This window comes from Neoarius graeffei, chromosome 21, assembly GCF_027579695.1.
Source record: "Neoarius graeffei isolate fNeoGra1 chromosome 21, fNeoGra1.pri, whole genome shotgun sequence".
Taxonomy (NCBI): Eukaryota; Metazoa; Chordata; class Actinopteri; order Siluriformes; family Ariidae; genus Neoarius; species Neoarius graeffei.
The window spans coordinates 22,777,809-22,803,828 of NC_083589.1; the positions used below are offsets into that span (position 1 = coordinate 22,777,809).

The 26,020-nt window shown below is 40.7% G+C and overlaps 1 protein-coding gene across 1 annotated transcript in view; it reads right to left on the reverse strand.

The window, feature by feature from the left end:
- Window positions 1-21,883, reverse strand: part of faxca (failed axon connections homolog, metaxin like GST domain containing a) — a 52,229-nt gene extending 30,346 nt beyond the window's left edge. Inside the window, exons 1-3 of the mRNA XM_060903588.1 lie at window positions 21,615-21,883; window positions 15,650-15,785; window positions 14,503-14,699 (exon numbers count right to left, since the gene is read on the reverse strand). Coding sequence (XP_060759571.1) covers window positions 14,503-14,699; window positions 15,650-15,785; window positions 21,615-21,883 — 602 coding nt within the window. The remainder of the gene's footprint in view (window positions 1-14,502; window positions 14,700-15,649; window positions 15,786-21,614) is intronic.
- Window positions 21,884-26,020: the final 4,137 nt, after the last annotated feature.

The following is a 26,020-nucleotide window of genomic DNA, read 5'->3' on the forward strand; positions in this document are numbered from 1 at the left end:
TTACAAAAGTACAGATGCCTACCGATATTTCGAGGCAGGTTTTGTGCTGGAATGTTATGGAAAATTCATGATAAAGAAAAATACCTTATTATGACAAAGGTAAGCTCAAACGTGAACTTCTAACAGAAAAAAACAAGCCAGGGCCTAGATCTAGCATATTTTATGGTGTTTAGCCTCGTCTACATTATTAGTACATAATAAACATGCTGCTAGTCGAGCCAAGCATTAGCTCTCATAAAATATATTGCATCCAAAGCCCACATCCAGATATATATTTTAATGCGGTGCAGAGCTTTCATACTGATCTGATATAAAATGTTCTCCACACATGGGAATGTTTTGTTATCATCCAGTCTTCCTGTTTAACTGCAACTCGCCATTTTTCTCATCTTCCTGGGTTCGCTGGGAACTGGTGAAAAGTTAAACCAGGCTTATCTCCACGTCTGTTATTACATCCAAAAGCACTAGAGGTCTCTCGCATTGTGCTTTTAGATGTAACTTCTACAAGTTTATCTGTAGATGTTTACTGAATTTGGCTTACAATCACTCGTGTACACTTGTGCCAGTTGTTGTCAAACACAAAGATCACCAGGCAATATGCCCGTGTAAACAAATCTGCAGTTATGATGACGTCATGTGAAAGTCCTCCATAGGATAAAACAGGCTGATTTTACGGGTGTGCCTTTAAATTTATCTCATCTCATCTCATTATCTCTAGCCGCTTTATCCTGTTCTACAGGGTCACAGGCAAGCTGGAGCCTATCCCAGCTGACTACGGGCGAAAGGCGGGGTACACCCTGGACAAGTCGCCAGGTCATCACAGGGCTGACACATAGACACAGACAACCATTCACACTCACATTCACACCTACGGTCAATTTAGAGTCACCAGTTAACCTAACCTGCATGTCTTTGGACTGTGGGGGAAACCGGAGCACCTGGAGGAAACCGACGCGGACACAGGGAGAACATGCAAACTCCACACAGAAAGGCCCTCGCCGGCCACAGGGCTCGAACCCGGACCTTCTTGCTGTGAGGCGATAGCGCTAACCACTACACCACTGTGCCACCCCCTTTAAATTTATGTAAATATGTAAATAGCTTCACTCTGATTGGCTAATATATTTAAATGAGAACTCTGTTAGCCACACCCTTGCGAGGAACAAGTTCAAGTCTTCGACAGAATTTGGGGCATGATGGAGAATCTAGTCATCAACTGTTTGATTTTAAAGGATATAATAAAACTCAAAGCAATATAGGTTTCACTTTTCTTGCTACTCTATAAAAATAATGAGGATTTTATGTGATGTGGATTACACTTAATAGCTACAGTATGCTCTTATACAAATTATATTTGGTATAAAAGCCAAAAACATCAGCAATAAAAGTAAAGACTTCTAATAACACTGAAAGTCATCCTTATGCTCCAGATATTTAATAGAAAAACTGAATACACCTCGCATCATATTCCCTGGGATAATATAAGCCACTGCTATGGGTTTCATTTCGGAGCCTGTTCCTTCTCCTCGACCACATAAAGTGCAGTGAAGCAGATGGAACAGGAGATACAGACTTCCTTCAAAAGGACAAAATGACAGTAAGACTGCACTGGCATCGCTCATTCAATTACACAGGCCAGATTTCCTACTCCGACTTCCTGCTGGCCATTACAAGAAAAAAAAAAAAGCAAGGCATATAATAAGCGTAGACTGGCACTGTTCATTAAAGTAAATTAATTTCAAGGTGTAAATGGCCAGAGCAGGAGAAAGCTATGGTGATAAATGAGAAGCCCAGCTAGCCTGTCTCGTTTATCCCTTTTTCCACCATGGCAGTTCCAGGGCCAGTTTGGAGCTGGTGCTTAATGTCTAACCAGTTCTTCACATTTCGACAGCCAAAGAACTGGCTTTCATCCAGGAAAACTGGTCTGAGAGCAGCACTAACACTTTGCTGGTCTAGGAACAAGAACTGCTTATCATGACCAACAAGACCAACTAAAACTTTGTGACCACCATTTAAAAAAAAGAGAGAGAGAGAGAGATAGTGTAGCATCTAGTCTGACTAATCCAGCAGTCCACCATTGTTGCTGTGCTTGATGCTACTGTTGTAGTCAAGACCACATAAACCAAGATCAAGTCATGACCGGGTGGGTCAGGTGATGCGGAGAGAGTAGGAGCGTCAGAGTCGAGCTCCCAGACTAAATACGATTTTGAACATTTCAGAGATAGTTTAACATGGTTAAAACAGCACGATCAGAGGAGTAATGTCACTACGTGGACTCTGGCCAAAAACACCTGAGAACAGACGAATTTTGCGACCCAAGTCTCGAAAAACTCAGCCGGGGCCAGTGACCAGCGGACCTGACAAAATGGCGGAAGGCGAGGAGATAGATGGCCTGGTGACAAGTGAAGCAGTATTTGCTAAACTCAGCTCCAGTTTGGATATGAAACTCGACCAGATAGTTAAATCATTGAGCTCAGTGTGCGAAAAGGTAAAAGTTGTCGAAAGAAGAGTGGAGGATGCAGAAGAGAGAATCTCCGACACAGAAGACACAGTGTCGCAGCTGCTAGCTAAACTTGAACACACCGAGGCGCGGCTAAGTGAGGCCATCAACAGACTAGAGGACCAGGAGAACAGGTACAGACATAACAACATTAAACTCGTCAACCTGCCAGAATGCACAGAGGGTGACAACGCTAAAGACTTTTTCGAGACATGGCTGCCAAAAACCCTGAACCTCATGGTGAAAAACGACCGGATCAAGATAGACAGGTACCATCGCACTCCAACACAGTTGCGGACGGAGTCAGTGAGACCGAGGGTCGTATACATCTGTCTCCATAACTTCGCGTATAAACAGCTGGTCATGCAAAAGGCACAAAGTATGGGTGAAATTCGGGTTTCCGGGAACCGCATCCACTTTTTTGAGGATTTTTCACCCACGGTGGAAAAAAGGCGGCGTGAGTTTTTGGAGGTAAAGAAATCACTCCAAGCACTGGGGATCCCCTACAGCAGGGATTCACAAACTGTGGTACGCACGCCACTGGTGGTACTCGAGCTGCCGCTAGGGGGTACAAGAGATTAAAACAGCAATGGCGGATCTATGGTTTTAAAAAAGTTAACTTGCTAACTAATAAATAAACAAGTCATACATAATTTTAAATTGGGTTTTTTATTATGTTAGACAAGAAAACATTTGTCACTTTTCAATTGTGGATGTAAGTTTTAATTGAAAAATAAATTCAAGCTGCCCAACGTATATCTATGTAATTTCCTGTCAAATATTTGGCGCCGGCACCTAGCATAATTTTGTCTTTTGTGGAAGATAATGCTAAGATGGAAAACTGGCTAAAAACAGGGAAGTTATTAAGCAATAAAACCAATGAAAGAGAAGAAGAGGCGACAGAAACGGAGAGAGAGGCAATCGAGCAGGAGACAGGTAGTAATGATGGAATGCAGGAGAATGAAGTGGAGGAAGGCGGAGGTGGAGCACAGAGTGGCAAAAGAATGAATGAGACAGGGCAGATGTGGAGAAGAAAACGCAAGTACGATGAGTCATATCTGGGGCTGGGCTTCACGTGGATTGGCGATGCAGACTGTCCAAAGCCTCAGTGCGTGGTGTGCAGTGAGGTCCTGTCTAACAGCACACTGAAGCCTTCTCACCTACGTTGCCACCTTAACACCAAACACCCCAATTTTAGTACAAAACCCCTTACATTTTTTCAAACAAAATTGGATGAGTTAAAAAACAGCCAGAAACAACTACACTTTCATTCAAGTGGATCGACTAAAAACACATTACAGGCATCTTATTTGGCCAGTTACAGAATCGCAAAAAAGGGGCTCCCTCACACACTCGTTGAAGACGTGTGCTTACTGATTGCCAAAGACATGGTTGAATGTATGATTGAAGAGAAAGAAGCAAAAAGGTTGGACTTGACTGGACATTGGAGAGCTTTTAAAAGATGTGCAGGCCCACCTGTCGCATTAATATGGGTAAGTAGTCCATTTAACCTCCAAACACAACCTCCCCAAAACTAATTGAAAATTGCCGCATAATAACATAACTCTCTCTCTCTCTCACTCTCTCAGACTGTCCCAGAGCGCTGCGCCTGCGCTGAATTTGAAAATCCCCTATTTTTGTCAAACTGTGAGCCTGTTTGTCCTTGTTCTTCATGTTTTATTGTTTTCCATACTTCTGAAGGAGAGAGCTCATAGACCTGTTACGCGTTTTTACTTTGGTATTCTAATTTCATTACACTTGGTGCCTTATATAAATAGAATGCGTTGCACTTTTTTACGTGTCGGGCATTGGAGGTACGCAAACAAAGTCAAGATGAAAAAGGCGGTGCGCGGAAAAATAAGTTTGGGAACCGCTGCCCTACAGGATGCTTTACCCCGCTGTGCTGCGTTTCGCACTTGATAACAAGGTCCAGTTTTTCAAAACTGCAGCTGAAGCACAGAGATACATCGAGGAGTTGCAGAAGGAAAAGTCATGAGGGACAGTCGCAAGGTCATTTGGAATTAAACCAACAGTTCTTGTTTATGATGGCCAGGCAGCTAAAACACCACATAAAGGAGGTCAATGGACATTATTAGTGCAGCCATGGACTGGCACTGTGATTATAGAAAGTTTAAGTTGATAACATTTCTGATGTTGGTATACAGTGGAATGGTTTTTTTTTTTTTTACTAAGCTAGGGTTGTTGGTGCTATGAGGAAGCAGCCAAAATGGGAGAGATATTGAAAACACTTTCTACACGTACTACGATCCACTGCTTTTTTGGTTATTATACCCTGGGACTATAACAATTTTATTTTATTACCGTTGACATTAAGGTTTGTAATGATTTTTGAATAATTACTATCCCTGAAAGAAGTTTTTACATAATTCAGAGTCTGGGGAGCTCTGTCTCATCCTACTAGTGTTTGTTTCTAGGTTAAGTAGGAGGGAAAGCTATTCAAGATTAGAGGTTCACATGTGCCCTATAGATAGGTTAACGTTACAGCAGGTACGGATATATTTAAGTTGTCTTTTGTTGTTAAATGTTGGTTTTTGTTTTATACCACCAGAAGGGAATTTCCATACAAGCTAGGTAGGCTGAGGTCCAGAACGCCAGTAGAAAGACAATATCTCTCTGTGACAACAGGAAAAAGGGATAAATGTCAAGTATAAATAGTATTAAATTCTGTACATTTAATGTAAAAGGGATCCATCATCCAATAAAGCGGAAGAAAATATTAAGCTTTCTCAAAAAAGATAAAGTACAAATAGCTTTTTTACAAGAAACCCACTTAGTAGATAAAGAGCATGTGAAACTTAAACGAGACTGGGTAGGCCAGGCCTATTACTCATCATATTCCTCTAATAGCAGAGGAGTGGCCATTTTAATCCACAGGGCCATCACATTTGTGCTTAATACATGTACGGTGGATCCTGAGGGCAGATACGGTACATTCTTGTCCATGGTACAATTTCTGGTACTCATATCACTATAATGAGCTTGTATGCTCCTAGTCCACCGCCCCCCTCATTTTGGACTAAAGTTGCAACAGTATTGGAGGAATACAAATGCCCCCTCACAGTGTTGGGTGGTGACTTTAATTGTTGTTTAAACAATAAATTAGATAGGTCTACAGCAGATGTATTCAGACAAGCAGGCGCAAGTTCTCCGCTAGTCAAAATGTTAAATAATATTGATCTGAAAGATATATGGAGAATTTTGAACTCGTCGGTTAGGGATTTCACGTTCTATTCCAACCCACACAAATTGTACTTGCGAATTGACTATTTTTTTATACCATCACAGATTATAGGACAAGTAACTGCATGCAGTATAGGATCTATCCATATCAGTGACCATGCCCCAGTCTATCTGGAATTGGTCATGAGTGACACTACGGTGGGCAGGCAAAGGTGGCGGTTTCCATCATATCTACTTAATGACAAGGAATTTAAAACGGGGATGGAGGCAGAGATAAAACTATTTTTCGACATGAATGACAACAACGAAACAAATCCTGAATTTCTTTGGGACTCTGCAAAGGCTTATATTAGAGGATTCGCCATCCCATATCTGACACACCGAAAAAAATCACTAATGTTGAAGCAAAACGAATTGGAAGTAGATTTGAAAAAGGCAGAAATGGCTCATAAATCGAATCAGACTAGAACAAACCTTATTAAAATGCAAACGACTAAAGCAGCGCTAAATTCAATTTTGAACGAGAAAGCTTCCAGTTCATTATTTTATCAGAGGCAACGATTGTACGAATATGGGAACAAACCTAGTAAATATTTGGCATGTCTACTCAGTCAGAAACAAAATTGCAACACAATAGCAGGGATCAGAGATTCGGGAGGGAAAAGACATTTTGACAGGAAAAGCATTAGTTCAGTTTTTGTATCATTTTATAAGTCTTTATATAAATCTGATAATAACAGAAACAAAGAACAACTCGATAATTTTTTTCTCAAAGATTAAATTACCCACATTGACTGAAGAGCAACAGAAATCTCTGGGCAAACCTATTCAGGAGAAAGAAATTTTAGAGGCAATAGCCCTAATGCGCAGTGGAAAATCCCCGGGCTCAGATGGGATGCCGATGGAATGGTTCAAGGCTTTTAAGAACAAGCTCATTCACGATCTGGCTAGAACCTATAATTATAGCTTCAATACTGCCCACCATCTGTCTGAAACAACGTCATTAGCCAATATTAGTCTGATCCTGAAAAAAAACAAGGACCCTGAAGACCCAGCATCCTATAGGCCTGTTTCGCTCATTAATGTAGACGCAAAGATTTTAGCTAAGGTTTTAACTTTAAGGCTTGAACCACTAATATCAACATTAGTAAAACCTGATCAAACAGGCTTTATTAAAGGAAGGAGTTCTGCTAATAACATCAGGAGGCTTCTGAACATAATACAGCTGGCCAGTGACAATGGGATACGGGGCCTGGTGGTATCTTTGGACTCATTAAAAGCATTTGATAGGGCTGAATGGCCTTTCCTTTTCTATACTATGGAAAAATTTAAAGTAGGTACAGAATTCATTGATTGGGTGAAGTTGCTGTATTGTTCCCCTAAAGCGGCGGTGGTTACCAACTCCTATTGCTCAGACCCATTCCCACTGGAGCGTGGTACCCACCAGGGGTGCCCACTGAGCCCCCTCCTGTTCGATTTGGCCATTGAACCCCTAGCAGAGCTCATCAGATCTACCCCAGTGATTAGACGCTTCAATGTTAAAGGCACGATACATAAAATTTCTCTGTATGCAGACGACGTCCTGCTGTTCCTAGTTGATATGGACACCACCATTCCATGTCTGCTCGAATGTCTATGACAATTTGGATACATATCAGGCTTTAAGGTCAATTTATTAAAAACAGAGGCCATGCCTATTGGCGCTTTGGTGGGCTCCGCCCCGCCCAGTGGCTTTCCCTTTCAGTGGTCACCTAAGGAGATAACATACCTTGGACTAAGAATCGGTCCTTCTCTTAAAAAACTGGTCAAGCTTAATCTTAAACCAATCATAACACACATTAAGGAAGACCTGCACAGATGGGGAACCCTACCTGTCTCCTGGCTGGGCAGGATAAGTGTGCTCAAAATGAATATATTGCCCAGGTTGTTGTACCCTCTATAGATGTTGCCAAACTCAATTCCCAACAGTTTTTTTCACAGATTTAGATAAAATGTTTACACAATTCATTTGGCATGGTAAAAAGGTCAGAATGAAAATAGGCAAACTACAGAGAAACAAAGAACAAGGTGGACTGGGCGTCCCAAATATGCGGTTATACTATTGGGCAGCACAAATTCGATACATGTATGAATGGGTGAATCCAGACATTAAAAATACATGGATAGACATGGAGTCTAGAAATTGTGGCATTAAAAGATTGCCTTTTCGTTAATTATAAGAAGGTAAAATTGGAGGTCCAAAATAACTTCATTGTTCAGAACACATTGAATACATGGAACAAGATTAAGGTCTGCTTTAAACTTAAAAACCATTTCTCACTTCTGGCCCCCATATGAGGAAATCCAGATCTTCCCCCTTCATATTAGGGTTCAGTGCTTAAACTTTGGTGGGAGAGGGGCCTGGACCAGCTTGCTAAACTCTATGAAGGAGGAACAATGGAGTCTTTTGAGGGTTTGAAAAACAAATACTCTCTACAGCAGTCTCATTTCTATCGCTACCTGCAAATATGACATAGCAAAAAACATACATGTTCCAAATTAGTCTTTTTTGGAAGACATTCTTAAACAACTCATACCGAGAAGATTTATCTCTCATGTTTATGAAACTTTCGGCCTAAACTCTAATTATTCTACTGACCATATCCGAAAGCAATGGCAGAGCGATATAGATTGTCAGATAGATGAGAATGTCTGAGCAACAATCATAGAAAATACACTTACTATTCTGAGCTGTAATGCTGATAGAGAGAGGCAATTTAAAATTTTACATAGACTTCATTGTACACCACGATTGAGGGGCGGTCTTGGTCTGGGCTCTCCTAAATGCCCTAAATGTGATATAGAAGTGGGCACACGTACATATGTTTTGGAAATGTGTAAAGATACAAAAGTTCTGGAGGGAGGTGAAGAATGAAGTGGTCACCTTGGTGGGATATGATTTGGATCTGTCACCCCTTCAGTGCATTTTAGCAGCTAAAGCAGACAGCGCAAGGAACACTCACAATGCTAAATTGTTTGGAATACTCTTGTACATAGCAAGGAAGACTATTCTCAATTTCTGGATCTCTAAGGACACCCCTGCACTGGACGATTGGTATAAGGAAGTACTGAGAGTACTTCCACTGGAAAAACTGACTTACATCCTTCATGACAATGTCGAGGGTTTTATCAAGACATGGCAACCAGTTTTGGACACAGTGGACCCTGCTGGACTGAACTTTGTCTTACCCAGTTAGTAACATGGGACCTGATTACAGCATGTCTTAGTAATTTTGATGTAATTATGTCAGCCTGGTGGTGTGTGTGTGTGTGTGTGTGTGTGTGTGTGTGTCTTGTCTTGATTTGATTTTTTTTTTGTCTCTGTCTTACTCTTCTTTAGTATTATGTATGTATAGGGAGAGCCCTGATGTGTTTTTTTTTTCTTTTGTTAAATATGTTCAGTTGGGGGGGGGGTGTTTTTACAATAAAAAATCAAGTGGTTCTATGCATATCTTGGACTGAAGTATGTGTATTGACTGTTAGAACCCCAATAAAAAGAAGTATTAAAAAAAAGAAGAGAGTGTATCGAGACCAAGGCAAGACCAAGTCTTAGAGAGGTTGAGATCAAGTCAAGACCAAGACCAGAGTGTATCGAGAATGAGACAAGACCAAGACTTTGAGGGTTTGAAACCATGTCAAGACCAAGACCAAGGCAGGGCAAGACTGAGTCAAGACCAAGACCAGAGTGTATTGAGAACAAGACAAAACCAAGACTTTGAGGGGTTAAGATGAAGTCAAGACTAGGACCAAGGCAGAGCGAGACCAAGTCAAGACCAAGACCAGAGTGTATCGAGAACGAGACAAGACCAAGACTTTGAGGGGTTGAGATCAAGTCAAGACCAGGACCAAGACAGGGTGAGACCAAGTCAAGACCAAGACCAGAGTGTATCGAGAACTAGATAAGCCCAAGACTTTGAGGGGTTGAGATCAAGTCAAGACCAAAACCAGGACCAGACCAGACCAGTGTGTGTGAAGCAGACGGGGCAGGGGCAACAGCCGTTAACAGGAACGAAAATTTTGGATTAGCAATGAGTCACGTTATTGGTTGCATTTGAAGCAGGAAGTTTTACATCCAATCACAGAAACAATGTTAACAAATAAATCAGACAATGCACAGGCAATGTAGTGAAATCGCCACAGTTGTGCTCTTGACCAGTCTTGAAACAAAATCCCAGGTCCTCTATGTTCGAGGCTGAGACAAGACCGAGTAAAAATGCAGTCTATTCCAAGATGAGACTGAGACCTTCAAAAAGTGGTCTTGAGATCGAACTCAAGTCCTACAACTCTAGCGTTGTTGGAAAAAGACGTACACAGAGGCGTAATGATGTGGCTCTATGGTGGCTGTCTATCCCATGAAAAAGCAAACTGGTTCTTAGAAGGTTCGCAAGTTGAATCGGTACTAGCACCAGCCCAGAAGTTCATGTTTGTGGAAAGGATGTACTTGAGAACTGCAGAAAAGACAGACATTATGTAAACCTTCACATGCACACTTGTACACTGCCGTTCAAAAGTTTGGGGTCAATTTGAAATTTCCTTATTTTTGAAAGAAAAGCACTGCTCTTTTCAATGAAGATCACTTTAAACTAATCAGAAATACACTCTATACATTGCTAATGTGGTAAATGACTATCCTAGCTGCAAATGTGTGGTTTTTGGTGCAATATCTCCATAGGTGTATAGAGGCCCATTTCCAGCAACTCTCACTCCAGTGTTCTAATGGTACAATGTGTTTGCTCATTGCCTCAGAAGGCTAATGGATGATTAGAAAACCCTTGTACAATCATGTTAGCACAGCTGAAAACAGTTGAGCTCTTTAGAGAAGCTATAAAACTGACCTTCCTTTGAGCAGATTGAGTTTCTGGAGCATCACATTTGTGGGGTTGATTAAATGCTCAAAATGGCCAGAAAAATGTCCTGACTATATTTTCTATTCATTTTACAACTTATGGTGGTAAATAAAAGTGTGACTTTTCATGGAAAACACAAAATTGTCTGGGTGACCCCAAACTTTTGAACGGTAGTGTACATATGATAAACCCTACACACGGAGACATTTCAACATTTTCACTGAAAAACAACAGACAGTCTTGAACCATGTTGTATAATGTCTGGTTTCTCCCAAAAGTAAAAAGGAGGAAAAGCCGCTTCTAAAGATTTTATCTAATTGCAACACAGGCGCATCACAGACATCATGACAGCTGGGATCTGATCACAAACTGAAGAGATAAGGCTTATGTCACTTTCACTAGAGCACAGCACTATCCAGCAACCTTTACATTCACCGTATGAAAAAATCCAACATAGACATCTTTAGGCTGACTGTTTTAAACTAGCACCCTCCCCAGTGTTTCCAGAGCTGAGGCAATATTAACAAGTAATAAACACATTCCCGTGTTCTTTTGGTGAAATATCGTTATGGTTTCTTAACCGGTGTTGTAGTCAAGACCTTATTCTGTCTTTATTTTGGTGCTTATGAGAAAATAAACACCCAATTCACTTATGAATTGAAATTGTATACTGTACAGAAATCTGATGTTTGCATCCTAAGTGCTAACCTGAATTAATAATAGATAAACTGTGAGCTACTGCTCACTTACGTATCTCCCTGCTCTCGCTTATATCAGAATGCAAGCAGTTGGAGGAATAGGACAATTATTATGAATGTTGACCTCAACAAATAATGAACCCTGAAACAAGTAAGTAAAGAGCCGTGTCTCTCCCCAGGGATTTCAAACAGCATCCTGGTAAACTGTCATTTTGAAATAGCATTTCGCTTCTTGAAATAGCATCAAAATCTACCCTATATGTTTCGTAAATATATTCGGTCGGTAAACAGGAAGTTGATGTGTGACAGACCTGAAAATGGTATACACTGTACAGAACCCCAAGCTGAAGCTCAGTACCAAATATCAAGCAGTTGTGATTTGTAGTTGCTGAGAAAAGTGTTAGGAAAATTGTGTAGATCCATGCTATATGTTTCGTAAATACATTCAGTCAGTAAACAGGAAGTTGATGTGTGACAGATTTGAAAACGGTATACACTAGGGTGCATCAGTTGCCCCCTAAAAATGAAAAGTTCCTCCGATCATGATGCATTTTTGTTTTTATGTTCCTTTTGGTAAGAAAACACACTGGGTGAAATATTTTGACAAAATTCAAAAGTTTAATGGTGGCACCAGGAGCTCAAAGTTATGGAAAAAGCTGCTATTTTATGACTTTTATGACAAAATTTCAATCACTTTTCATGAAACGTTATGGCACCTTATTAGAGTATACCAAATATCTTAGATACACATTTTTAGTACATATTCTAAATATATTATCAAGCACAGTTTGAGTTTTAGCTGTTCATTGAATCATTGTTCAACTACTTTTAAACAATACAAATGTATTATGAATCACATTAATGCTTCTCAATCCCTTGCGAAGGTTCTTAACATGATCTCTGGGTCACAAGAAATCAATAAATGGAGTCCAACACTGTGATTCAAACCTTACGCGAAAACATAAAATAAGCGTTTTTTGGCAAAAAATGAACCTCATGGTGCCACCATTAGACTTTTGAATATGGTCAAAAAATTTTACAGGATGTCTTTATTGGTGAAAAGGAACACCCGAACAAAAATGCATCAGATTTTATGAAAGTGAGGGCAACTGATGCACCCTAGTATACACAGTATAGGACCTCAGGCTGAAGTTTGGTACCAAGTACCAAGTGGCTATGATTTGTGGTTGCTGAGACAAAGGGTGCTTCGAATGGACGGAAATACGGAGATACAGACAGACGAACGGACAGACAGAGATAAACCAGTATATACACCCCTCGGATATATAATAGACTGAATCCCTCATGAAAGCATTTACACTCCTGACATTTCTAAAATCATAGTGTTTCATGTTGTCATTTTACTGTAAACATATTTAAACACTTCCCTATGATTACACCTCAATACTGTTTGCACTGTGTATACTTTGTGTTTTTAATTTACACCATGGTCTTATAATTTGCTTTACCTGCTCCATGCATCTCTATTAGAGGGGACAACAAAATGCCTTCAACCTTCTGCTCAACTATAGAACTTTATTAATATCCTTAACGGAGTTCCTGTTTTGACTTTACACCTAAAGTGACACAAACAGCACAACTGATCCAATATTTCATTGCAGGGGAAAAAAAAAAAGCACAACCCCAAAGTGTACATAAAGCAAGCAGTGGCGCATGTAGTTTCTGATTTCTATTTCATGCTTTGCTTTTGCTTGGTGCAGAAATATGATGTTAATATTAATGTCACTTTTTAAAACTAGAAGGGCACTCAGAGAGCGCAGACCTCCACCAAGGACAACAGTCGACTCTTCAATGATATGCAAATCTGCAACTGTATGCACTTTATTAGGAACACCCATCCAACTGCTGTTTGATGCGGTTACCTAATCAGCCAGTCCCTTGACAGCAGCACAGTGCATCAAATCATGCAGATACAAATCAAGCGCTTCAGTTAATGTTCACAATGTTCAAACATCAGAATGGGAAAAATTGTGAGCTCAAAGTGTGACTTTCTTTCACTGTGGCATGGGTGTTGGTTTGAGCCAGATGGACTGGTTTGAGTATTTCAACAAGAAACAGCTGATCTCCTGGGGTTTTCATATACGTCTCTAGAGTTTACACAGACAGAATGGTGCGAAAAACAAAAAATATTGAGTGAGTGGGCAACAGTTCTGTGGGTGGAAACAAACGCCTTGTTGATAAGAGAGGTCAGAGGAAAATGGCCAGATTGGTTCGAGCTGCCAGGAAGGAAGGATATAGTAACTCATATAATCACTCTTTACAACTGTGGTGAGCAGAAAAGCATCTCAGCATGCAACAGCAGAAGAACGCACTGGTTCCACTCCTGCAGGAATCTTAGAATCAAGAACAAGTTCCTATTAAAAAATTGTCTGGTGAGATGAGATGAGATGAGATGAGATTTCCAAAATTATTAGAATTATGTACCTACATGTGTATCGCAGAGGATTACTGGTACCAGTGATTCACTGGCAGTGAATGTGGATTGTGATACAGAGTCATCATATTTCTACATTGGCTATGTTTTGTCACTACTGAACTTTACTGCCGTCTCGTGGATTTTAAGATGTGTGGCATTTTTGAGCACAGACAACATTGGCCAAGGCCAAATACCTTTTCTTGTAACTTTTGTGAAAGAAAAACTAAATTCATGGATCTGCCCCGTGATTCGGATCCGCTCTAAAATATAATGGGTTCTTCCTTGGCCCATGTTACACCCTTCCACCAAGTTTCATAGAAATTGAGTCAGTAGGTTTTGCGTAATCCTGCTTAAAGTCAGACAAACAAACCACAATGAAAGTATAACCTCGTTGGCAGAGGTAATAACTGCACAGACACACTCCTGACATTTTGTCACCTCATTAAGCTGCTCACTATCACTCTAAGATCATAGATTTGGGGTTTGAAACAGAATATACTCTACCACACCCTGATATTCTTCATTTATTCAATGCTTTGCCATTGTTAGAAATTAGTGCATGGACTTTTTGCTCACTTTTTTCTTTCAGAATTCTGTCTTATTTTATTCCCCTGTAGAAACCCTGTAGAGAGCTCTCTACCTACCACTGCAAATCGTCATAAACACATTTATTCTGTGCTCAAACTGAAAGCTGTTGTTTGTTCGATAGTGTGTCATATTCCCTTTCATGCTGCCTCTCAGGGTCGACATACTGAGAGCCCTAAAACAAGGCTTGCTCACCAGTAGAAATGCTCCTCCACCATTTTCGTGATGGCGCGTGACATGGCTCGCTCCTCGGGACTCAGGTTACTGTTCAGGTTCACTCCCAGCTTCTCCTCCAGGAAGTCGATGATGAACTCCGAGCCGCTCACCTGCTCCTGGTTGTACTCGATCCACGGCATCTTCCCCTGTGGAGAAAGCTTCCCATCAAAGTAGTTCTAAGGGGAAAGAAGAAAAGAGATCATTAGGTGTGAGATTACTAATAGATTCAAAGAGTTTTATTATTAAAGGTAGACTGACTTTCAGATTTTTCAAGTTTAGGTCATAAAAAGAATTTTCCTGACACCCAATTATTTTTGTTTAGTGGACTGAAAGCTACTGAATTCAAATCATAGACTTCCAATTTTATTTGTTTTTTTTTTCTACTAGAACAATTAATGAATTTATCTCCACGTGGCCCTAAATTCTCCGCTATTTTTTCCTGCTTCACCATGACCCAATTCAAGATACTACATTATGCATCACATGGTGGGCTTTCCACGTTCGCGTAAGGCATTGTGGGATACAAATTTGAAACAGGAGAGAAAAATGGAGGACGTGAGTGTGCAAATGAAATGTGAAAGACCGACTACAGTAACGGAAAGGGAGAAAAAAGATGGCATGTTGCGAAGGAAAGGAAACGCAGGACCAAACTAATAAATATCGGCGGTCAGCGAGCACCTCAGTGTGATCAGCTGTTCGTTTAGCGACAGAATGATGGAACGGTCAGTGCACGGTCAAAGTAAATCTGTAGATGGCAGTAATGCAACACTGGATGCCAGCTGCCATAAAACCCAAAAGAAGAAGAAGATGACAACACCAAAAGGTAAACCTGCGTATGCACACACGGACTTCCTCTGTCTGCTTGACTGCATGAAGCGAGCGATTTCATGCATATTATTTGCTCGGGAATCCCCTCAAATTAAATAACTTCCCAGCCACAGAATGGCCTGGGTTTTTTTTTTTTTGGATATTACAGAAATAAATGTATATCACAATGACCAAATTTCAGAGGGAACTAAATTTCACCGAGTTTATGAAATCGAAAGGCCATCTACTTTTATTATTATTATTATTATTATTATTGCTGTTGTTGTTTTTAATGTCTCCAAAGTGGACATATAAGCACCTGGTAAGGCAGGTCTACCATTCGCAGGTAGGTTTCCATCTTGAGGCAAAAAGGGGACAAGCTGGGAACGCCGTTCTTGGGCCGGGAAAACTGGTGAAGGATGATTGTGTCTTTGGAATCCAGTTCCTGCTCTTTTCTGTACAACAAAAGGAACATATCAGTGAAGACAGGTGGACTTTAAAGATGAGCATTAGAGCAGGAGTCAACTGCAAGAACAGCACCTTGTATTCTATCCACCCATTATCTACACCACTTATCCATCAGGGTGGTGGTGGAAGCTGGAGCCAATCCCAGGGCGAGAGGCGAGGTTCACCCTGGACAGGTGACCAATCTATCCCAGGGATAACATAGAGACAAACAACCATTCACACTCACATTCACACCTATGGGCAATTTCAAGTAGCCAGTTGACCTGATCCATGTGTCTTTGGACTGTGCGAGGAAACCATAGCACCCTGAGGAAACCCACACAAGCATACTCCACACAGAAAGCCCTCAGTCAGCCACAAGGTTCGAACCCAGAATCTTCTTGCTGTGAGGTGACAGCGCTAACCACCGCACCACTCCCTTGCATTATTAGAAGGAAAACATTGGGTCTGTAAACCTCCCTGTACATACAGTATAACACAAAGTGTTATGTTTCTCTTCGATATGTATTTAGATTAAATCAGGTGAATACTATCATATCCTTTACATCTGTTGACCACGAGCTGGCCTAGTTGTTATTGTGTCCACCTCTCGACCAGGAAATCATGAGGTCTACTTGCAGTTGGGTCATACCAAAGACCATTATCAAAATGGTACCTACTGCCGTCTGGTGAGGCCACAATACAGGTGCAAGTAGGGAGTCAACCTCTATATTACCAGAGGACTGACCTTCCACTGTAACCCTAGCTATGTAATAGGCGAGAGGCCGAGGGCTATTGAAACGGAGACTGGCGCCGCCCAATGCACCCTAAGGGCCTGGTTAGTACTGAGACAGGAGACTGACTGGTAAGATCAGGTCCTGGCACGGGAGGGACTTCGGACTTTAAATCTGTAAAGTCTCATACAATTAAAGGTGCAATGTGAATATGACAGGTTTTTTTTATTTCCTACTTGTACAAATAACCTACAAAATATGTACAACATGATAAAAAATAATAATGTTAAAAGCCATGACCACAGGACAAAAGCATTAAGTAGCTGAGAAATCCCATTTGGAAAACAGATTTCTGGTCCAGAAAGCTTGTTTGTGTTTTATAAACAAACACTCTACAGGCTAGTGCAGATCTTAGGGGTGGAGCTTTGTGAACATGGGTGGGAATGAGGGGGTGGGATCAAGGAGTTTTTTAAAAAAAATCTTTCATCTATCAAACCCATCTATTTAACCTTTAGAAAACTAATCTTGAAAAAAATTGACTAATCTTACCTAATGCACCTTTAACTCTGAGACAACATGATCCTAGATCGTTTTCAGTGCAGGGATGGATGAGGAAGTATACTAAATAATAAGATCACTGCACGAGTTTTCCAATTATATCGAAAAGTCTGCCGTGTTCAGACATTTTGGGTGAAGGTCAAAGAGTCGTAGAAGCGGTGATGTCAAGAATTTGTTACTTAATCAATTAAGGCACTATTTCCTGTCAATCAATCTTTCTATGTTAATCACATAGCTGTAAAATATCTTCATGACACTTGCAGTGAAACTGATTAAAACATTTTAATTTACAAACCTAAACCTGAGCTATCTTTCTTTTCCTCCTCCTGCAGTTAACCTCCTGTATTTCATCGCCTGTCACCTGAGATCAGAGCGCAGCTTGCTGGCACCATTTTAACTGGGAAATAATATTTCTCTCCGTAGTATCTGGTAGCCAATAAATGTGATTAAACAAACCATTCGTTTGATGTACAGTGGTGCTTGAAAGTTTGTGAACCCTTTAGAATTTTCTATATTTCTGCATAAATATGACCTAAAACATCATCAGATTTTCACACAAGTCCTAAAAGTAGATAAAGAGAACCCAGTTAAACAAATAAGACAAAAATATTATACTTGGTCATTTATTTATTGAGGAAAATGCTCCAATATTACATACCTGTGAGTGCCAAAAGTATGTGAACGATTGCTTTCAGTATCTGGTGTGACCCCCTTGTGCAGCAATAACTGCAACTAAATGTTTGCGGTAACTGTTGATCAGTCCTGCACGCTGGCTTAGATGCATTTTAGCCCATTCCTCTGTACAGAACAGCTTCAACTCTGGGATGTTGGTGGGTTTCCTCACATGAACTGCTCGTTTCAGGTCCTTCCACAACATTTCGACTGGATTAAGGTCAGGCCTTTGACTTGGCCATTCCAAAACATTAACTTTATTCTTCTTTAACCATTCTTTGGTAAAATGACTTGTGTGCTTAGGGTCGTTGTCTTGTTGCATGACCCACCTTCTCTTGAGATTCAGTTCATGGACAGATGTCCTGACATTTTCCTTTAGAATTCGCTGGTATAATTCAGAATTCATTGTTCCATCAGTGATGGCAAGCCGTCCTGGACCATATGCAGCAAAATGGGCCCAAACTATGATACTACCACCACCATGTTTCACAGATGGGATAAGGTTCTTATGCTGGAATGCAGTGTTTTCCTTTCTCCAAACATAACACTTCATTTAAACCAAAAAGTTATATTTTGGTCTCATCCGTCCACAAAACATTTTTGCAATAGCCTTCTGGCTTGTCCACGTGATCTTTAGCAAACTGCAGATGAGCAGCAATGTTCTTTTTGGAGAGCAGTGGCTTTCTCCTTGCAACCCTGCCATGCACACCATTGTTGTTCAGTGTGCTCTGATGGTGGACTCATGAACATTAACATTAGCCAATGTGAGAGAGGCCTTCAGTTGCTTAGAAGTTACACTGGGGTCCTTTGTGACCTCGCTGACTATTACACACCTTGCTCTTGGAGTGATCTTTCTTGGTCAACCACTCCTGGGGAGGGTAACAATGGTCTTGAATTTCCTCCATTTGTACACACTCTGTCTGACTGTGGATTGGTGGAGTCCAAACTCTTTAGAGATGGTTTTGTAACCTTTTCCAGCCTGATGAGCATCAACAATGCTTTTTCTGAGATCCTCAGAAATCTCCTTTGTTTGTGCCATGATACACTTCCACAAACATGTGTTGTGAAGATCAGACTTTGATAGATCCCTGTTCTTTAAATAAAACAGGGTGCCCACTCACACCTGATTGTCATCCCAATGATTGAAAACACCTGACTCTAATTTCACCTTCAAATTAACTGCTAATCCTAGAGGTTCACATACTTTTGCCACTCACAGATATGTAATATTGGATCATTTTCCTCAATAAATAAATGACCAAGTATAATATTTTTGTCTCGTTTGTTTAACTGGGTTCTCTTTATCTACTTTTAGGACTTGTGTGAAAATCTGATGATGTTTTAGGTCATATTTATGCAGAAATAGAGAAAATCCTAAAGGGTTCACAAACTTTCAAGCACCACTGTATGAGGAGTATAATATGGGATCCTTATGATGATTACTCTGTTTACTTTTTATAAACATTATTATAGTGCAATAAGGTATATACACTACATGGCCAAAAGTATGTGGACACCTGACCATCTTGACCATCTACATGTGCTTGTTGAACATCGCATCGCAGAACCATGGGAATAACAAGATTTAGTCCTACTCTGTTTGCTGTTATAATACATTCCACTGCTCTGCAAAGGCTTTCACTACATTTTGGAGCGTGGCTGTGAGGATCTGTTTTTCATTCATGACATGATGTTGGGTGAGGAGGTCTGGGCTTCAGTCAGTGTTTCACTTCATCCTAAAGGTGTTCAGTGGGGTTGAGTTCAGTCAGGGCTTCAACTTTACCACACCATGTCTTCATGGAGCTCGCTTTGTACACATGCTGGAACAGGTTTGGGCCTCTTAGTTCCAGTGAATGGAAATTATAATGCTACAACATCCAAAGACATTCTATACAACTGTGTGCTTCAAACTTTGTGGCAACAGTTTGAGGAAGAACCACATATGAGCGTGATGGTCAGATGTCCACAAGCTTTGGGCCATATACTGTAGTGCATCTTTATATTTATTAGTTGCACCATGTGTGTTGTTTCCCATCCATGAGTAAGCACACCAACTATAACACAAACACATCTCGAAAGCAACATATCTCAAGTACATACAGGTAACGGAATGAGCCTGAATTTGCTCATTGTCTCGCATTTTACATTGCAGCCTTGTATGGCATATTGTATAATCATGGAACTGATGTACTTCTACATTTCATATTGACGTGCACTAACTTACCACAGTATACATGCTGGGAATGTGTGTGTGTGTGTGTGTGTGTGTGTGTGTGTGTGTGTGTGTGTGTGTGTGTGTGTGTGTGTGTGTGTGGTATTGTCTTGCTTTGCTTTATGGACATCTTCAGTGTTACAATGTGAAAAATTTGTTATGTGCACACACACACACACACACACACACACTAGGGTGCATCAGTTGCCCTCACTTTCATAAAATCTGATGCATTTTTGTTTGGGTGTTCCTTTTCACCAATAAAGGTATCCTGTAAAATTTTTTGACCATATTCAAAAGTCTAATGGTGGAACCATGAGGTTCATTTTTTGCCAAAAAACGCTTATTTTATGTTTTCGCGTAAGGTTTGAATCACAATGTTGGACTCCATTTATTGATTTCTTGTGACCCAGAGATCATGTTAAGAACCTTTGCAAGGGATTGAGAAGCATTAATGTGATTCATAATACATTTGTATTGTTTAAAAGTAGTTGAACAATGATTCAATGAACAGCTAAAACTCAAACTGTGCTTGATAATATATTTAGAATATGTACTAAAAATGTGTATCTAAGATATTTGGTATACTCTATAAGGTACCATAATGTTTCATGAAAAGTGATCGAAATTTTGTCATAAAATAGCAGCTTTTTCCATAACTTTGAGCTCCTGGTGCCACCATTAAACTTTTGAATTTTGTCAAAATATTTCACCCAGTGTGTTTTCTTACCAAAAGGAACAACAAAAAAAATGCATCATGATCGGAGAAACTTTTCATTTTTAGGGAGCAACTGATGCACCCTAACACACACTCCATGTTTTGGTCCTTCCTCCTCCATATTACATCCACAAGACAAGACTTGACAAGGTTGCTGTCCATCTGAAGTGGTGCTGAAATGTGTACATTCAATATTGTCCACTGCAGTAACACCCTGGTCACTCTGACACCTCACCAAAAGCTTTACACTTACGGACAACATCACACACCAGACACGAGCCTGATATTGTACCCAGAGAACATCAATCATTTGTGTTCTGGACCAAATGGCTTTTTTTTTTTGCATGCATGCATGAACGCACGTGTGTTGATCTGTTTCCTCAGAAAAGGGGGAAGATTTTTCTACAACACATTTCTATCGAAGACGCTTTCTGAAAAGATATCAGCAAAGGTCAGCAAAAGGTCACACGGATACAACTACAACAACAACAACAACAACGGGAGACATTTCCCTCAGGGAAGCCATTGGAGAGATGTCCTCAGAGCAAACCAAGGTGTTTTCAAGGGGGAAGGAGGAACAGGACAGATCCTATAGAAGATGTGCATTGAGGTATTAAATTTGTCTCTCTTGCTGTTATTGTATCACGTAATGACTGAAACAGAGGCACAGGGACGTTATGGACCATTTCACACTCATGTGACTCATTATTTCCTGACAACACAAGGCTGAACCCGACACATCTCCATCACAGTGCTCTGTCCCTATGTGCTCGTCTCCTAGTTACGTAATATCGCATAGAAACGCGGCCCAAAACTAAATAGCCCGCACAATGAGGGACTGTCCTCTCCTCTCCTCTCCTCTCCTCTCCTGTCCTGTCCGAGTCAAACACAAACAGCGCACTGAAGGGTGATGCATGCAAGCCGCGAACCCAGCCCCTGCTACCTGACGACGAGCAGCTCGTGCAGTAAATAAGCAGCGGCGGCGAGCAGCGCGCCCCCGGTGATGTACAGCGTCTTCCGCCACCACGAGTCCGAGCCCAGGGCTGCCATGATGCCGCCGTAGTCCTGCAGCGGGTACGCGATGACGTAGCCATAAAACGAGAGCTGCTCGTCCGAGCTACAGAGACCGAAGGGGGGGAGGAAGCTCTTGTTGCGGCCGAGGTCGAGCACGCACGAGCGGCTCCACGCCAAGCCCACGCGCCAGTACACCATTCTCGCGCTCCTCGTTCCGCCCTTCGGCCCCGTTCTGCGTCGTTTTCTCTGAAGGCGTCATGGGTGCTGATCGGTGAGCTCGGGCATGGGTTTCTTGCGGAACGGATTGAAAAGGGGCATCACTTTCTCCCTCCCTCCAGGGCTCAGCATCAGCACCAGCTCGGCGTCCGTCCCGGAGCCGCTCGCCGCCGCTGCTGCTGCTGCTGATGGTGTGTGACGTCACCACGCAGGAGGCTGCGCCCTTTATAGTATAGTGATGGAAATACTGGTTCTTTTAAGTGATTTGGATCATTTGGCTCAGTTCACCAATAAGAGTCGACTCTTTCATCTCCCACACGGTTCATCCCCAATCACTGGATATTTTGACCAGTGATTGTTTTTCTTTGCATAGCTATGCGTGCAATTAAAATCTGACTCTATATAACCTGACCTTCATAAAGAAGAAGAATCATTCGACATTAACTACATCGACCAAAAAATGCGAGTCGATTCCCCTGGTTCACATTAAAGAACCGACTCGTTCGTGAACGACGCATTGCTCGTAGCGCGCGTTGGGAATCGATTTACTGAGTCGATTCTTTCGAAGCACCTGTTTCAGTGGATCAGAACAAACTGTACATTTGTGTGTGTGTGTGTGTGTGTGTGCATCTGAAAATAGTTTACTTAGAGAGTGGATACGATTTCAGCTCCTGCTGTAAAACCCTCATACATCTCTCTCTCTCTCCTGCTCATGTTTACGGCTCTTTTTAAGAAAGAAGCTAAGGAATCTTATGAACAGCTTGTGAACAGGCAAAGCAGGCAACTGCTTGGGGCCCCCTGGCCCAGGGGCCCCCGAGAGTCGGGGCCCGAGGGCTTATTTATTTAGTTTTTTTATTGTTTTTACTGTTCTTTACCATTGTATTTTCACATTTGAAATTTAAAAAACTTTGGTTTCATACATTTTTCGTTGGTGTCATATTATTTATAACATATTGGTCATGAACACTGGTCAGAAGGGCCCCCTGGAAATTTTTGCTTGGGGCCACAACAGACTCTAGAATCACCTCTGCTAAAGATATAAATCACAGAGCACATTTACGATTCACAATCTGTTTCTTACGTGCTGTTTAGCTACACTGATAGTCAGAGTGTTACAGAAACTATCAAAACATCCTAAAAAGACTATATATATATATATATATATATATATATATATATATATATATATATATATATATATATATTAGGGTGCATCAGTTGCCCTCACTTTCATAAAATCTGATGCATTTTTGTTCGGGTGTTCCTTTTCACCAATAAAGACATCCTGTAAAATTTTTTGATCATGTTCAAAAGTCTAATGGTGGCACCATGAGGTTCATTTTTTGCCAAAAAAAACACTTATTTTATGTTTTCGCATAAGGTTTGAATCACAATGTTGGACTCCATTTATTGATTTCTTGTGACCCAGAGATCATGTTAAGAACCTTTGCAAGGGATTGAGAAGCATTAATGTGATTCACAATACATTTGTATTGTTTAAAAGTAGTTGAACAATGATTCAATGAACAGCTAAAACTCAAACTGTGCTTGATAATATATTTAGAATATGTACTAAACATGTGTATCTAAGATATTTGGTATACTCTATAAGGTGCCATAATGTTTCATGAAAAGTGATCAAAATTTTGTCATAAAAGTCATAAAATAGCAGCTTTTTCCATAACTTTGAGCTCCTGGTGCCACCATTAAACTTTTGAATTTTGTCAAAATATTTCACCCAGTGTGTTTTCTTACCAAAAGGAACATACAGTGGTGCTTGAAAGTTTGTGAACCCTTTAGAATTTTCAATATTTCTCCATAAATATGACCTAAAACATCAGATTTTCACACAAGTCCTAAAAGTAGATAAAGAGAACCCAGTTAAACAAATGAGACAAAAATATTATACTTGGTCATTTATTTATTGAGGAAAATGATCCAGTATTACATATCTGTGAGTGGCAAAAGTATGTGAACCTCTAGGATTAGCAGTTAATTTGAAGGTGAAATTAGAGTCGGGTGTTTTCAGTCAATGGGATGACAATCAGTTGTGAGTGGGCACCCCATTTTATTTAAAGGACAGGGATCTATCAAAGTCTGATCTTCACAACACATGTTTGTGGAAGTGTATCATGGCACGAACAAAGGAGATTTCTGAGGACCTCAGAAAAAGCGTTGTTGATGCTCATCAGGCTGGAAAAGGTTACAAAACCATCTTTCAAGAGTTTGGACTCCACCAATCCACAGTCAGACAGATTGTGTACAAATGGAGGAAATTCAAGACCATTGTTACCCACCCCAGGAGTCGTCGACCAACAAAGATCACTCCAAGAGCAAGATGTGTAATAGTCAGGGAGGTCACAAAGGACCCCAGGATAACTTCTAAGCAACTGAAGGCCTCTCTCACATTGGCTAATGTTAATGTTCATGAGTCAACCATCAGGAGACCACTGAACAACAATGGTGTGTATGGCAGGGTTGCAAGGAGAAAGCCACTGCTTTCCAAAAAGAACATTGCTGATCATCTGCAGTTTGCTAAAGATCACGTGGACAAGCCAGAAGGCAATTGGAAAAATGTTTTGTGGACAGATGAGACCAAAATAGAACTTTTTGGTTTAAATGAGAAGCATTATGTTTGGAGAAAGGAAAACACTGCATTCCAGCATAAGAACCTTATCCCATCTGTGAAACATGGTGGTGGTAGTATCATGATTTGGGCCTGTTTTGCTGCATCTGGGCCAGGACCGCTTGCCATCATTGATGGAACAATGAATTCTGAATTATACCAGCGAATTCTAAAGGAAAATGTCAGGACATCTGTCCATGAACTGAATCTCAAGAGAAGGTGGGTCATGCAGCAAGACAACGACCCTAAGCACACAAGTCGTTCTACCAAAGAATGGTTAAAGAAAAATAAAGTTAATGTTTTGGAATGGCCAAGTCAAAGTCCTGACCTTAATCCAATCGAAATGTTGTGGAAGGACCTGAAGCAAACAGTTCATGTGAGGAAACCCACCAACATCCCAGAGCTGAAGCTGTTCTGTACGGAGGAATGGGCTAAAATTCTTCCAAGCCGGTGTGCAGGACTGATCAACAGTTACCAGAAATGCTTAGTTACAGTTAGGACAGCACAAGGGGGTCACACCAGATACTGAAAGCAAAGGTTCACCTACTTTTTCCACTCACAGGTATGTAATATTGGATCATTTTCCTCAACAAATAAATGACCAAGTATAATATTTTTGTCTCATTTGTTTAACTGGGTTCTCTTTATCTACTTTTAGGGCTTGTGTGAAAATCTGATGATGTTTTAGGTCATATTTATGCAGAAATATAGAAAATTCTAAAGGGTTCACAAACTTTCAAGCACCACTGTAAAAACAAAAATGCATCATGATCGAAGGAACTTTTCATTTTTAGGGGGCAATTGATGCACCCTAATATATATATATATATATATATATATATATATATATATATATATATATATATACTGTATATATATATATAATTTTTTTAAGTGCACTGAAAGCACATTGAGTCATTGGTGCTTGCGAATCGATTCCTTCTCAACAAACACACATCAGCACATTGTTTACTAGAAAACTCTATAGCTGTTGTGTTGTGTCCAAGCTTATTTGAACAGGACAATGCCAGGCCTCATTCTACACAGGCGACAACAGCGTGGCTTTGTAGACACAGAGTGCATGTGCTTGACTGGCCTGCTGCCAGTCCAGATCTGTCTCCTATTGAGAATGTATGGCGCATCACGAAGAGGAGAATCAGACAACGGTGACCACAGACTGATGAGCAGCTGAAGTCTTGTATCAAGCAAGAATGGACAAAAATTCCAATTTTAAGACTGCAACAATTAGTATCCTCAGATCCCTTACGATTAAAAAGTGTTATTAAAAGGAAAGGTGATGTAACACAATGGTAATAATGCCTCCGTCCTCACTTTTTTTGAGTGTGTTGCAGGCATCAAATTCTAACTTTGTTTATATTTACAAAATACAATTAAGTTGGGCAGCACGGTGGTGTAGTGGTTAGCGCTGTCGCCTCACAGCAACAAGGTCCGGGTTCAAGCCCTGTGGCCAGCGAGGGCCTTTCTGTGCGAAG